The sequence below is a fragment of the Betta splendens genome, chromosome 4 (assembly GCF_900634795.4).
Source record: "Betta splendens chromosome 4, fBetSpl5.4, whole genome shotgun sequence".
Taxonomy (NCBI): domain Eukaryota; kingdom Metazoa; phylum Chordata; class Actinopteri; order Anabantiformes; family Osphronemidae; genus Betta; species Betta splendens.
The window spans coordinates 2,731,462-2,744,287 of record NC_040884.2 but is presented as its reverse complement, the minus strand read 5'-3'; the positions used below and the strand labels follow the sequence as shown (position 1 = coordinate 2,744,287).

Here is a 12,826-nt window from a genome sequence, read left to right as displayed (position 1 = left end):
GTTGGTACCGTCATTTTTTTGAGTTTAATTTTGCTTTAGTTGTTTTTTTTTTTGTGTCCCCTCAGTTGTTGTTGTTGTTGCTTCAGTTGTAGTTTGTTGCTTCAGTTGTGGTTGTTGTTGGTGCCTCAGTTGTTGTGGTCGTTGCTTCAGTTGTTGTGGTCGTTGCTTCTATTGTAGTTGTTGCTTCAGTTGTTGTGGTCGTTGCTTCTATTGTAGTTGTTGCTTCAGTTTGTTGTGGTCGTTGCTTCTGTTGTGGTTGTTGTTGGTGCCACAGTTGTGGTTGTTGCTTCAGTTGTCGTGGTCGTTGCTTCTGTTGTAGTTGTTGGTGTGGCAAGTGTTGTGGTTGTTGTTGGTGCCTCAGTTTTTGTGGTCGTTGCTTCTGGTGTGGTTGTTGTTTTTGCCTCAGTTGTTGTAGTTGTTGCTTCAGTTGTTGTGGTCGTTGCTTCTGTTGTGGTTGTTGTCGGTGCCTCAGTTGTTTTGGTTGTTGCTTTAGTTGTTATGGTCGTTGCTTCTGTTGTAGTTGTTTGTGCCTCAGTTGTTGTAGTTGTTGCTTCAGTTGTGATTGTTGTTGGTGCCTCAGTTGTTGTGGTTGTTGCTTCAGTTGTTGTGGTTGTTGCTTCAGTTGTGGTTGTTGTTGGTGCCTCAGTTGTTGTGGTTGTTGCTTCAGTTGTGGTTGTTGATGGTGCCTCGGTTGTTGTGGTTGTTGCTTCCGTTGTTGTGGTCGTTGCTTCTGTTGTAGTTGTTGTTGGTGCCTCAGTTGTTGTGGTCGTTGCTTCAGTTGTGGTTGTTGATGGTGCATCAGTTGTTGTGGTCGTTCCTTCTGTTGTAGTTGTTTGTGCCTCAGTTATTGTAGTTGTTGCTTCAGTTGTGATTGTTGTTGGTGCCTCAGTTGTTGTGGTTGTTGCTTCAGTTCTGGTTGTTGTTGGTGCCTCTGTTGTTGTGGTTGTTTGCTTTAGTTGTGGATGTTTTTGGTGCCTCAGTTGTTGTGGTTGTTGCTTCAGTTGTTGTGGTCGTTGCTTCTGATGTAGTTGTTGCTTCAGTTGTTGTGGTTGTTGCCTCTGTTGTGGTTGTTGTTGGTGCCTCAGTTGTTGTGGTCGTTGCTTTCAGTTGTGGTTGTTGATGGTGCCTCAGTTGTTGTGGTTGTTGCTTCAGTTGTGGTTGTTGTTGTTGCCTCAGTTGTTGTGGTCGTTGCTTCTGTTGTAGTTGTTTGTGCCTCAGTTGTTGTAGTTGTTGCTTCAGTTGTGGTTGTTGTTGGTGCCTCAGTTGTGTTTTTTTTGCTCATTTTGTTGTTTTTATTGTTGCCTCATTTTGTTGTGTGTTGTTGCTTCAGTTGTGGTTGTTGTTGGTGCCTCAGTTGTTGTGGTCGTTGCTTCAGTTGTGGTTGTTGATGGTGCCTCAGTTGTTGTGGTTGTTGCTTCAGTTGTAGTTGTTGCTTCAGTTGTGGTTGTTGTTGGTGCCTCAGTTGTTGTAGTTGTTGCTTCAGTTTTGGTTGTTCTTGTTGCCTCAGTTGTTGTGGGGTCGTTGCTTCTGTTGTAGTTGTTGCTTCAGTTGTTGTGGTTGTTGCTTCTGTTGTAGTTGTTTGTGCCTCATTTGTTGTAGTTGTTGCTTCAGTTGTGATTGTTGTTGGTGCCTCAGTTGTTGTGGTTGTTGCTTCTGTTGTGGTTGTTGATGGTGCCTCTGCTGTTGTGGTTGTTGCTTCAGTTCTGGTTGTTGTTGGTGCCTCAGTTGTTGTGGTTGTTGCTTTAGTTGTTGTGGTTGTTGCTGGTGCCTCTGTTGTTGTGGTTATTGCTTCAGTTGTGGATGTTGTTGGTGCCTCAGTTGTTGTGGTCATTGCTTCTGTTGTAGTTGTTGCTTCAGTTGTTGTGGTCGTTGCTTCTGTTTTGGTTGTTGTTGGTGCCTCAGTTGTTGTGGTCGTTGCTTCAGTTGTGGTTGTTGATGGTGCCTCAGTTGTTGTGGTTGTTGCTTCAGTTGTGGTTCTGGTTGTTACTTCAGTTGCTGTGGTTGTTTCTTCAGCTGTTGTGGTTGTTGCTTCAGTTGTGGTTGTCGTTGGTGCCTCAGTTGTTGGGGTTGTTGCTTCAGTTGTGGTTGTTGTTGGTGCCTCAGTTGTTGTGGTTGTTGCTTCAGTTGTAGTTGTTGCTTCAGTTGTGGTTGTTTTTGGTTGCCTCTGTTGTTGTTATTTTTGTTGCTTCAGTTGTGGTTTTTGTCATGGTGCCTCATTGTTTGTTGTTAGTTTGCCTCAGTTGTTTGTGGTTGTTGCTTCGTTGTAGTTGTTTGCTTTCAGTTGTGGTTGTTGTTGGTGCCTCAGTTGTTGTGGTCGTTGCTTCTTGTTGTGGTTTTCCGTTGGTGCCTCAGTGTGTTGTGGTGGTTGTTGTTTCAGTTGTGGATGTTGTTGGTGTCTCAGTTGTTGTGGTTGTTGCTTCAGTTGTGGTTGTTGTTGGTGCCTTCGGTGTTTTTTTTCTTGTTGTGGTTTCTTCTTTTTTTTCAGTTTTTTTTTTCTATGTTTTCATTTTTTTTTTTTTTTTTTTTCGTTGTTTTTTGTGGTGTTGTTTTCTTTTGATTTGTTTGTTTTTGTTTTTGCCTCATTTTGTTTGTTTTCTTGCTTCAGTTGTAGTTGTTGCTTCAGTTGTGGTTGTTGTTGGTGCCTCGGTTGTTGTAGTTGTTGCTTCAGTTGTGGTTGTTGTTAGTGCCTCAGTTGTTGTGGTCGTTGCTTCTGTTGTGGTTGTTGTTGGTTCCTCAGTTATTGTGGTTGTTGCTTCAGTTGTGGTTTTTGATGGTGCCTCAGTTGTTGTTGGTTGTTGCTTCAGTTGTAAATGTTGCTTCAGTTGTGGTTGTTGTTGGTGCCTTGGTTGTTGTAGTTGTTGCTTCAGTTGTGGTTGTTTGTTATTGCTCAGTTGTTTGTGGTCGTTGTTGCTGTCGCTTCTGTTGTGGTTGTTGTTGGTGCCTCAGTTATTGTGGTTGTTGCTTCCGTTGTGGTTTTTGATGGTGCCTCAGTTGTTGTTGTTAGTGCCTCAGTTGTTGTGGTTGTTGCTTCAGTTGTGGTTGTTGATGGTGCCTCAGTTGTTGTGGTAGTTTCTTCTGTTGTAGTTGGTGCCTCAGTTTTTGTGGTTGTTGCTTCAGTTGTGGTTCTGTTTTGTTTCTCTTCATTTTGCTGTGGTTGTTTCTGGGTTTTTTTTCGTCTTCTAGCTTTGTTGTGGTTGTTGCTTCAGTTGTGGTTGTCGTTGGTGCCTCAGTTGTTGGGGTTGTTGCTTCAGTTGTGGTTGTTGCTTCAGTTGTGGTTGTTGGTAGTGCCTCGGTTATTGTGGTTGTTGCTTCAGTTGTGGTTTTTGATGGTGCCTCAGTTGTTGTGGTTGTTGCTTTCACGTTGTGTTGTTGCTTCTCAGTTGTGGTTGTTGTTGTGGCCTTGGTGTTGTAGTTTTTTGCTTCAGTTGTGGTTTTGTTGTGCCTCATGTTGTGGTCTTGCCTTCTTGTTTGTGGTTTGTTTGTTTGGTGCCTCAGTATTGGTGGTTGTTTGCTTCATTGTGTTTTTTGATGGTGCCTCCAGTTGTTGTTGTTAGTGGCTTCACGTTGTTCTGGTGGTGACCGACACACGTGTCGCTGGTGTTTGACTCCCAACCGCTGAAGCGAAGCTGTTAGCTGGGTCTCTAGTTCCTCTCCAGGTGCTGCAATCTTTACCCGTTGTGTCAACGAGCAGGACTGGTGATAGTCGCTTTTCTGAACTTCTGAACTTTGGCCTGAAGTTTACTCCCGACCACCACACAGGTCCATGCACGTAACTGTCGTGCTGACTTAATTTTACTCACTTCATTCAATTGGGTGCGTTGCATATAATCTGAGCTTTCATACGAGAGTTTTGTACTGCACACATTCAGCGTGAGCGCTCTCCCACCTTTTTTCCCTTCTTCTACTTTTTCCCGTCTTCCAAGATCCCTGATCTTCAAAATAAAACCCTGCATCATTTTGTTAAACATTTAAGTCCATCTTGAACAGTCCAGGTCTTGTTAACAAAAACAAGACACATTTATCTTTACACAATTAATACATCCAAACCATAAATTTAACATGTTACAGCCAAAGTCTTAATAGAAAATTTGCTGTGACACTTATGCTGCTTGTGTTGGTTGTTTGATTTTGATGCTGGAGGCTGTTACATTCAGTTTCTCCATTAAAAACTAAAAAAAACAAATAAGAACAAACATTACAACACAGTTAATACTTGTACACACAATTAGTATTCATGTCATAACAAATACATTTTGCACTTCTCATTTACGTACCTTATTAACAAAGTAAATGATTGTTTCATTGGTCACCTGCCCAAAGGCTGTGAGCTTCATCTCTAGATGTACCAGTGATACTAAACCTGTACGGGAAGACAAATTTTAATACTTTACTCTGAAAACAAATTATAATTAAATACAGCTAAACAAAAGCTGATCAGGTACATCCTTTATTTTAAAAGTACTAGCACATCAGCATTCAAATATTTTGTCTTTACTACACTGTACTGTACTCCTCACTACAGAGGTTCCAGGGGTTTGCACAAATGCTTTAGAAATGCTTACTGTAGGTAATTCTGTTATTTTGTTTTTAATTGTGTTTTGATGGTTACGGTTGTAACCCTTGGATGCGAAATCTGTCAATACCTACACTCTTTCACGAGTGGGGTCAAAAATGACCGTAATTAACATAAATGCATTTGCAATGAAATGCATTTTTGCAATAACTGGGTTGTTATTCTTATATTGTACATGCTTATTCAAGATTAATTCTGGAAACAGGCACTTTTTTCTTATTGTTCTACCAGGGAGGATAGTGATGCTGCCTGTAATACAAACTACTTTGTGGCCAGACTGTAATAGAACCAGGATGAATAAAAAAAATAAAAAAAATAAATAATAATAATAATAATAATAATAATAATAATAATAATAATAATAATAATAATAATAATAATAATACTTTTTGTCATATGTCACACTGAAATTAGTCCTCTGCATTTTTACTCATCCCCTGGGGGAGCAGTGGGCTGCCACACTGGGTGGCCGAGGAGCTAGTGCAAAGTGTCTTAGTCAAAGTCACACCTGGTGCCATCTCATCATTTCACTAAAGTGACTTGACTGTACTTTATAATAATGTCTTGAGCATAAATTACACTGACTAAAATGTTTTGTACTTACAGTTTCACCTACTCTTTCATTTAAGCCAAAAACTACAGCTGATTCTTGTAATGGATTTCTAAGAATCTAATTTGCCTACATTGACTAATAATTTACAGTCCTGCTATTACATACAGTACCAAATGGGGAATTAAAAGACTGACATAAACTGAATGTTAACAATTTAGATTTTCTTACCAGGGACTGTGGGTATAGTTGTGGATGTAGATGATTCAGTTGTTGTTGTTATTGTTGCTTCAGTTGTATTTGCTGTGGTGGTTGTTGTTGCAATGTTCATTGCCTCAGTTTTTGTGGTTGTTGTTGGTGCCTCTGTTGTGGTTGTTGATTCAGTTGTGGTTGTTGTTGGTGCCTCAGTTGTTGTGGTTGTTGCTTCAGTTGTTGTGGTTGTTGCTTCAGTTGTGGTTGTCGTTGGTGCCTCAGTTGTTGTGGTTGTTGCTTCAGTTGTGGTTGTCGTTGGTGCCTCAGTTGTTGTGGTTGTTGCTTCAGTTGTTGCGGTTGTTGCTTCAGTCGTGGTTGTCGTTGGTGCCTCAGTTGTTGTGGTTGTTGCTTCAGTTGTGGTTGTAGTTGGTGCCTCAGTTGTTGTGGTTGTTGCTTCAGTTGTTGTAGTTGTTGCTTCAGTTGTGCTTGTCGTTGGTGCCTCAGTTGTTGTTGTTGTTGCTTCAGTTGTGGTTGTCGTTGGTGCCTTAGTTGTTGTGGTTGTTGCTTCAATTGTGGTTGTCGTAGGTGCCTCAGTTGTTGTGGTTGTTGCTTCAGTTGTTGTGGTTGTTGTTGGTGCCTCAGTTGTTGTGGTTGTTGCTTCCGTTGTGGTTGTCGTTGGTGACTCAGTTGTTGTGGTTGTTGCTTCAGTTGTTGTGGTTGTTGCTTCAGTTGTTGTGGTTGTTGTTGGTGCCTCAGTTGTTGTGGTTGTTGCTTCAGTTGTTGTGGTTGTTGCTTCAGTTGTGGTTGTCGTTGGTGCCTCAGTTGTTGTGGTTGTTGCTTCAGATGTTGTGGTTGTTGCTTCAGTTGTGGTTGTCGTAGAAGCCTCAGTTGTTGTGGTTGTTGCTTCAGTTGTTGTGGTTGTTCAGTGTGGTTGTTGTTGGTGCCTCAGTTGTTGTGGTTGTTGCTTCAGTTGTTGTTGTTGTTGCTTCAGTTGTGGTTGTTGTTGGTGCCTCAGTTGTTGTGGATGTTGCTTCAGTTGTGGTTGTCATTGGTGCCTCAGTTGTTGTTGTTGTTGCTTCAGTTGTGGTTGTCGTTGGTGCCTCAGTTGTTGTGGTTGTTGCTTCAGTTGTTGCGGTTGTTGCTTCAGTCGTGGTTGTCGTTGGTGCCTCAGTTGTTGTGGTTGTTGCTTCAGTTGTGGTTGTAGTTGGTGCCTCAGTTGTTGTGGTTGTTGCTTCAGTTGTTGTGGTTGTTGCTTCAGTTGTGCTTGTCGTTGGTGCCTCAGTTGTTGTTGTTGTTGCTTCAGTTGTGGTTGTCGTTGGTGCCTCAGTTGTTGTGGTTGTTGCTTCAATTGTGGTTGTCGTAGGTGCCTCAGTTGTTGTGGTTGTTGCTTCAGTTGTTGTGGTTGTTGTTGGTGCCTCAGTTGTTGTGGTTGTTGCTTCCGTTGTGGTTGTCGTTGGTGCCTCAGTTGTTGTGGTTGTTGCTTCAGTTGTTGTGGTTGTTGCTTCAGTTGCTGTGGTTGTTGTTGGTGCCTCAGTTGTTGTGGTTGTTGCTTCAGTTGTTGTGGTTGTTGCTTCAGTTGTGGTTGTCGTTGGTGCCTCAGTTGTTGTGGTTGTTGCTTCAGATGTTGTGGTTGTTGCTTCAGTTGTGGTTGTCGTAGAAGCCTCAGTTGTTGTGGTTGTTGCTTCAGTTGTTGTGGTTGTTGCTTCAGTTGTGGTTGTTGTTGGTGCCTCAGTTGTTGTGGTTGTTGCTTCAGTTGTTGTTGTTGTTGCTTCAGTTGTGGTTGTTGTTGGTGCCTCAGTTGTTGTGGATGTTGCTTCAGTTGTGGTTGTCATTGGTGCCTCAGTTGTTGTTGTTGTTGCTTCAGTTGTGGTTGTCGTTGGTGCCTCAGTTGTTGTGGTTGTTGCTTCAATTGTGGTTGTCGTAGGTGTCTCAGTTGTTGTGGTTGTTGCTTCAGTTGTTGTGGTTGTTGTTGGTGCCTCAGTTGTTGTGGTTGTTGCTTCAGTTGTTGTGGTTGTTGCTTCAGTTGTTGTGGTTGTTGTTGGTGCCTCAGTTGTTGTGGTTGTTGCTTCAGTTGTTGTGGTTGTTGCTTCAGTTGTGGTTGTATGTAGTGCCTCAGTTGTTGTGGTTGTTGCTTCATTTGTTGTGGTTGTTGCTTCACTTGTGGTTGTCGTTGGTGCCTCAGTTGTTGTGGTTGTTGCTTCAATTGTGGTTGTCGTAGGTGCCTCAGTTGTTGTGGTTGTTGCTTCAGTTGTTGTGGTTGTTGTTGGTGCCTCAGTTGTTGTGGTTGTTGCTTCCGTTGTGGTTGTCGTTGGTGCCTCAGTTGTTGTGGTTGTTGCTTCAGTTGTTGTGGTTGTTGTTGGTGCCTCAGTTGTTGTGGTTGTTGCTTCAGTTGTTGTGGTTGTTGCTTCAGTTGTGGTTGTCGTAGAAGCCTCAGTTGTTGTGGTTGTTGCTTCAGTTGTTGTGGTTGTTGCTTCAGTTGTGGTTGTCGTTGGTGCCTCAGTTGTTGTGGTTGTTGCTTCAGTTGTTGTGGTTGTTGCTTCAGTTGTGGTTGTCGTAGAAGCCTCAGTTGTTGTGGTTGTTGCTTCAGTTGTTGTGGTTGTTGCTTCAGTTGTGGTTGTTGTTGGTGCCTCAGTTGTTGTGGTTGTTGCTTCAGTTGTTGTTGTTGCTTCAGTTGTGGTTGTTGTTGGTGCCTCAGTTGTTGTGGTCGTTGCTTCAGTTGTGGTTGTCGTTGGTGCCTCAGTTGTTGTGGTTGTTGCTTCAATTGTGGTTGTCGTAGGTGCATCAGTTGTTGTGGTTGTTGCTTCAGTTGTTGTGGTTGTTGCTTCAGTTGTTGTGGTTGTTGCTTCAGTTGTGGTTGTCGTAGGTGCATCAGTTGTTGTGGTTGTTGCTTCAGTTGTTGTGGTTGTTGCTTCAGTTGTTGTGGTTGTTGCTTCAGTTGTGGTTGTCGTAGGTGCCTCAGTTGTTGTGGTTGTTGCTTCAGTTGTTGTGGTTGTTGCTTCAGTTGTGGTTGTCGTTGGTGCCTCAGTTGTTGTGGTTGTTGCTTCAGTTGTTGTGGTTGTTGTTGGTGCCTCAGTTGTTGTGGTTGTCGTAGGTGTCTCAGTTGTTGTGGTTGTTGCTTCAGTTGTTGTGGTTGTTGCTTCAGTTGTGGTTGTCGTTGGTGCCTCAGTTGTTGTGGTTGTTGCTTCAGTTGTGGTTGTCGTTGGTGCCTCAGTTGTGGTTGTTGCTTCAGTTGTTGTGGTTGTTGCTTCAGTTGTGGTTGTCGTTGGTGCCTCAGTTGTTGTGGTTGTTGCTTCAGTTGTGGTTGTCGTTGGTGCCTCAGTTGTTGTGGTTGTTGCTTCAGTTGTTGCGGTTGTTGCTTCAGTCGTGGTTGTCGTTGGTGCCTCAGTTGTTGTGGTTGTTGCTTCAGTTGTGGTTGTATGTAGTGCCTCAGTTGTTGTGGTTGTTGCTTCAGTTGTTGTGGTTGTTGCTTCAGTTGTGGTTGTCGTTGGTGCCTCAGTTGTTGTGGTTGTTGCTTCAATTGTGGTTGTCGTAGGTGCCTCAGTTGTTGTGGTTGTTGCTTCAGTTGTTGTGGTTGTTGTTGGTGCCTCAGTTGTTGTGGTTGTTGCTTCCGTTGTGGTTGTCGTTGGTGCCTCAGTTGTTGTGGTTGTTGCTTCAGTTGTTGTGGTTGTTGTTGGTGCCTCAGTTGTTGTGGTTGTTGCTTCAGTTGTTGTGGTTGTTGCTTCAGTTGTGGTTGTCGTTGGTGCCTCAGTTGTTGTGGTTGTTGCTTCAGTTGTTGTGGTTGTTGCTTCAGTTGTGGTTGTTGTTGGTGCCTCAGTTGTTGTGGTTGTTGCTTCAGTTGTTGTTGTTGTTGCTTCAGTTGTGGTTGTTGTTGGTGCCTCAGTTGTTGTGGATGTTGCTTCAGTTGTGGTTGTCGTTGGTGCCTCAGTTGTTGTGGTTGTTGCTTCAATTGTGGTTGTCGTAGGTGCATCAGTTGTTGTGGTTGTTGCTTCAGTTGTTGTGGTTGTTGCTTCAGTTGTTGTGGTTGTTGCTTCAGTTGTGGTTGTCGTAGGTGCCTCAGTTGTTGTGGTTGTTGCTTCAGTTGTTGTGGTTGTTGCTTCAGTTGTGGTTGTCGTTGGTGCCTCAGTTGTTGTGGTTGTTGCTTCAGTTGTTGTTGGTGCCTCAGTTGTTGTGGTTGTCGTAGGTGTCTCAGTTGTTGTGGTTGTTGATTCAGTTGTTGTGGTTGTTGCTTCAGTTGTGGTTGTCGTTGGTGCCTCAGTTGTTGTGGTTGTTGCTTCAGTTGTGGTTGTCGTTGGTGCCTCAGTTGTGGTTGTTGCTTCAGTTGTGGTTGTCGTTGGTGCCTCAGTTGTTGTGGTTGTTGTTTCAGTTGTGGTTGTCGTTGGTGCCTCAGTTGTTGTGGTTGATGCTTCAGTTGTTGTGGTTGTTGCCTCAGTTGTTGTGGTTGTTGCTTCAGTTGTGGTTGTCGTTGGTGCCTCAGTTGTGGTTGTTGCTTCAGTTGTTGTGGTTGTTGCTTCAGTTGTGGTTGTCGTTGGTGCCTCAGTTGTTGTGGTTGTTGCTTCAGTTGTGGTTGTTGTTGGTGCCTCAGTTGTTGTGGTTGTTGCTTCAGTTGTGGTTGTAGTTGGTGCTTCAGTTGTTGTGGTTGTTGCTTCAGTTGTGGTTGTCGTTGGTGCCTCAGTTGTTGTGGTTGTTGCTTCAGTTGTGGTTGTCTTTGCTGCCTCAGTTGTTGTGGTTGTTGCTTCAGTTGTGGTTGTTGTTGGTGCCTCAGTTGTTGTGGTTGTTGCTTCAGTTGTGGTTGTAGTTGGTGCTTCAGTTGTTGTGGTTGTTGCTTCAGTTGTGGTTGTCGTTGGTGCCTCAGTTGTTGTGGTTGTTGCTTCAGTTGTTGTGGTTGTTGTTGGTGCCTCAGTTGTTGTGGTTGTTGCTTCCGTTGTGGTTGTCGTTGGTGCCTCAGTTGTTGTGGTTGTTGCTTCAGTTGTTGTGGTTGTTGTTGGTGCCTCAGTTGTTGTGGTTGTTGCTTCAGTTGTTGTGGTTGTTGCTTCAGTTGTGGTTGTCGTAGAAGCCTCAGTTGTTGTGGTTGTTGCTTCAGTTGTTGTGGTTGTTGCTTCAGTTGTGGTTGTCGTTGGTGCCTTAGTTGTTGTGGTTGTTGCTTCAGTTGTTGTGGTTGTTGCTTCAGTTGTGGTTGTCGTAGAAGCCTCAGTTGTTGTGGTTGTTGCTTCAGTTGTTGTGGTTGTTGCTTCAGTTGTGGTTGTTGTTGGTGCCTCAGTTGTTGTGGTTGTTGCTTCAGTTGTTGTTGTTGTTGCTTCAGTTGTGGTTGTTGTTGGTGCCTCAGTTGTTGTGGATGTTGCTTCAGTTGTGGTTGTCGTTGGTGCCTCAGTTGTTGTGGTTGTTGCTTCAATTGTGGTTGTCGTAGGTGCATCAGTTGTTGTGGTTGTTGCTTCAGTTGTTGTGGTTGTTGCTTCAGTTGTTGTGGTTGTTGCTTCAGTTGTGGTTGTCGTAGGTGCCTCAGTTGTTGTGGTTGTTGCTTCAGTTGTTGTGGTTGTTGCTTCAGTTGTGGTTGTCGTTGGTGCCTCAGTTGTTGTGGTTTTTGCTTCAGTTGTTGTTGGTGCCTCAGTTGTTGTGGTTGTCGTAGGTGTCTCAGTTGTTGTGGTTGTTGATTCAGTTGTTGTGGTTGTTGCTTCAGTTGTGGTTGTCGTTGGTGCCTCAGTTGTTGTGGTTGTTGCTTCAGTTGTGGTTGTCGTTGGTGCCTCAGTTGTGGTTGTCGTTGGTGCCTCAGTTGTTGTGGTTGTTTCTTCAGTTGTAGTTGTTGTTTCAGTTGTGGTTCTGGTTGTTGCTTCAGTTGCTGTGGTTGTTTCCTTAGCTGTTGTGGTTGTTGTTGTTGTGGTTGTCGTTGGTGCCTCAGTTGTTGAGGTTGTTGCTTCAGTTGTGGTTGTTGATGGTTCCTCAGTTGTTGTTGTTGGTGCCTCAGTTGTTGTGGTTGTTTCTTCAGTTGTAGTTGTTGCTTCAGTTGTGGTTGTTGTTGGTGCCTCAGTTGTTGTGGTTGTTGCTTCAGTTGTGGATGTTGTTGGTGCCTCAGTTGTTGTGGTTGTTGCTTCAGTTGTGGTTGTCGTTGGTGCCTCAGTTGTGGTTGTTGCTTCAGTTGTTGTGGTTGTTGCTTCAGTTGTGGTTGTCGTTGGTGCCTCAGTTGTTGTGGTTGTTGCTTCAGTTGTGGTTGTTGTTGGTGCCTCAGTTGTTGTGGTTGTTGCTTCAGTTGTGGTTGTAGTTGGTGCTTCAGTTGTTGTGGTTGTTGCTTCAGTTGTGGTTGTCGTTGGTGCCTCAGTTGTTGTGGTTGTTGCTTCAGTTGTGGTTGTCTTTGCTGCCTCAGTTGTTGTGGTTGTTGCTTCAGTTGTGGTTGTCGTTGGTGCCTCAGTTGTGGTTGTTTTTGCTTCAGTTGTTGTGGTTGGTGCTTCAGTTGGGGTTGTCGTTAGTGCTTCACTTGTTGTGGTTGTTGCTTCAGTTGTGGCTGTTGGTGGTGCCTCAGTTGTTGTGGTTGTTGCTTCTGTTGTGGTTGTTGTTGGTGCCTCAGTTGTTGTGGTTGTTGCTTCTGTTGTAGTTATTGTTGCTCCCGTAGTCGTTTCCGTTGGTGCCTCGGTTGTTGTAGCTGTTGCGTCAGTTAATATATGTTATGTACTTGAACGATTAGGGAAACATTTTGACCAAAGATGTTTTTTTTGTAAATAATTTTGACAGTGTGGTGTTGTGGGTTTATTTTAGTTGGTAAATCTGTGTAACATCCTTTTGCATAAATTCTCAATACTGCGCCCTGTACTGCATTATAACTTAAAGTAACAAGTTGATTTATTACTTTGGAATAAGCACTTTGTAGTAAAGTAGTCACATATTGCTTTACATTCACTTACTCTGTAACTTTTGCAAGATTTGTATATCATCAGCATCAAGGTGAATCTCTTCAGGCATTGAACCGCAGACCTTTTGCCTTCCGAGGTCGACACTCTACCAACTGAGCTAACAGCCCACTTTATTATTAATATTTGCCGCTCTGAATACGTTCGCAATTATACAATTACAACAAAGACTACAATAAAGACTTGGCAACTCTCAGGAGCTTGATTTCTATGCTTTTTCCTTTTAACTTTACCGCAGCCAGGGCCGGCTCTGGGCTTGGTTGAACTAGGCGGTTAACTAGGGCGCCAACCGTTGGAGGGGGCGCCAATCCAAGCCTTCAGAAAAAAAATGGCTATGAGGGGCAAATCATAATTTCGCCCAGAGCATCGAAATGGTCAGCGCAGCAGGAACAGCATGATTTAATTTGTTCCCTAGCTAAATCTGTGTAAGGTGACTGCTGCTTCTGTTAGTGGTGATAACGCCTCACCTTTAGTTGACAATTATATGTATATATGTTCATAATTCAACAGTGTTATTCACAGAGAAGCACTAAAGCAGAAGACTTGAACTCATCTAATTTGTCAACTTTAACATTTCAACCTTATGTTCAGTTTTATAATTGAGCTTTAGTCACA

The 12,826-nt window shown here is 43.4% G+C and overlaps 2 protein-coding genes and 1 long non-coding RNA gene across 3 annotated transcripts in view; all 3 read right to left on the bottom strand.

Annotated features, from left to right (window-relative positions):
• The window catches only part of LOC114854754 (uncharacterized), a 6,907-nt gene extending 3,460 nt beyond the window's left edge, over positions 1 to 3,447 (bottom strand). Inside the window, exons 1-2 of the mRNA XM_055508607.1 lie at positions 3,443 to 3,447; positions 1,326 to 2,147 (exon numbers count right to left, since the gene is read on the bottom strand). Coding sequence (XP_055364582.1) covers positions 1,326 to 2,147; positions 3,443 to 3,447 — 827 coding nt within the window. The remainder of the gene's footprint in view (positions 1 to 1,325; positions 2,148 to 3,442) is intronic.
• A 133-nt stretch (positions 3,448 to 3,580) lies between these two features.
• LOC129604071 (uncharacterized) lies at positions 3,581 to 6,203 on the bottom strand. The gene is made up of 3 exons (XR_008694637.1): positions 5,355 to 6,203; positions 4,275 to 4,360; positions 3,581 to 4,169 (listed from the first exon to the last, which is right to left on the bottom strand). It is a non-coding gene; the product is annotated as an uncharacterized LOC129604071 (long non-coding RNA).
• A 44-nt stretch (positions 6,204 to 6,247) lies between these two features.
• Positions 6,248 to 12,119, bottom strand: LOC129604066 (mucin-2-like; the record flags this gene model as incomplete). Its single annotated transcript, XM_055508606.1, has 2 exons — positions 12,115 to 12,119; positions 6,248 to 11,099 (listed from the first exon to the last, which is right to left on the bottom strand). Coding segments are annotated over exons 1-2 (4,857 nt in total), but the record flags the coding sequence as incomplete, so codon positions are not given.
• Positions 12,120 to 12,826: the final 707 nt, after the last annotated feature.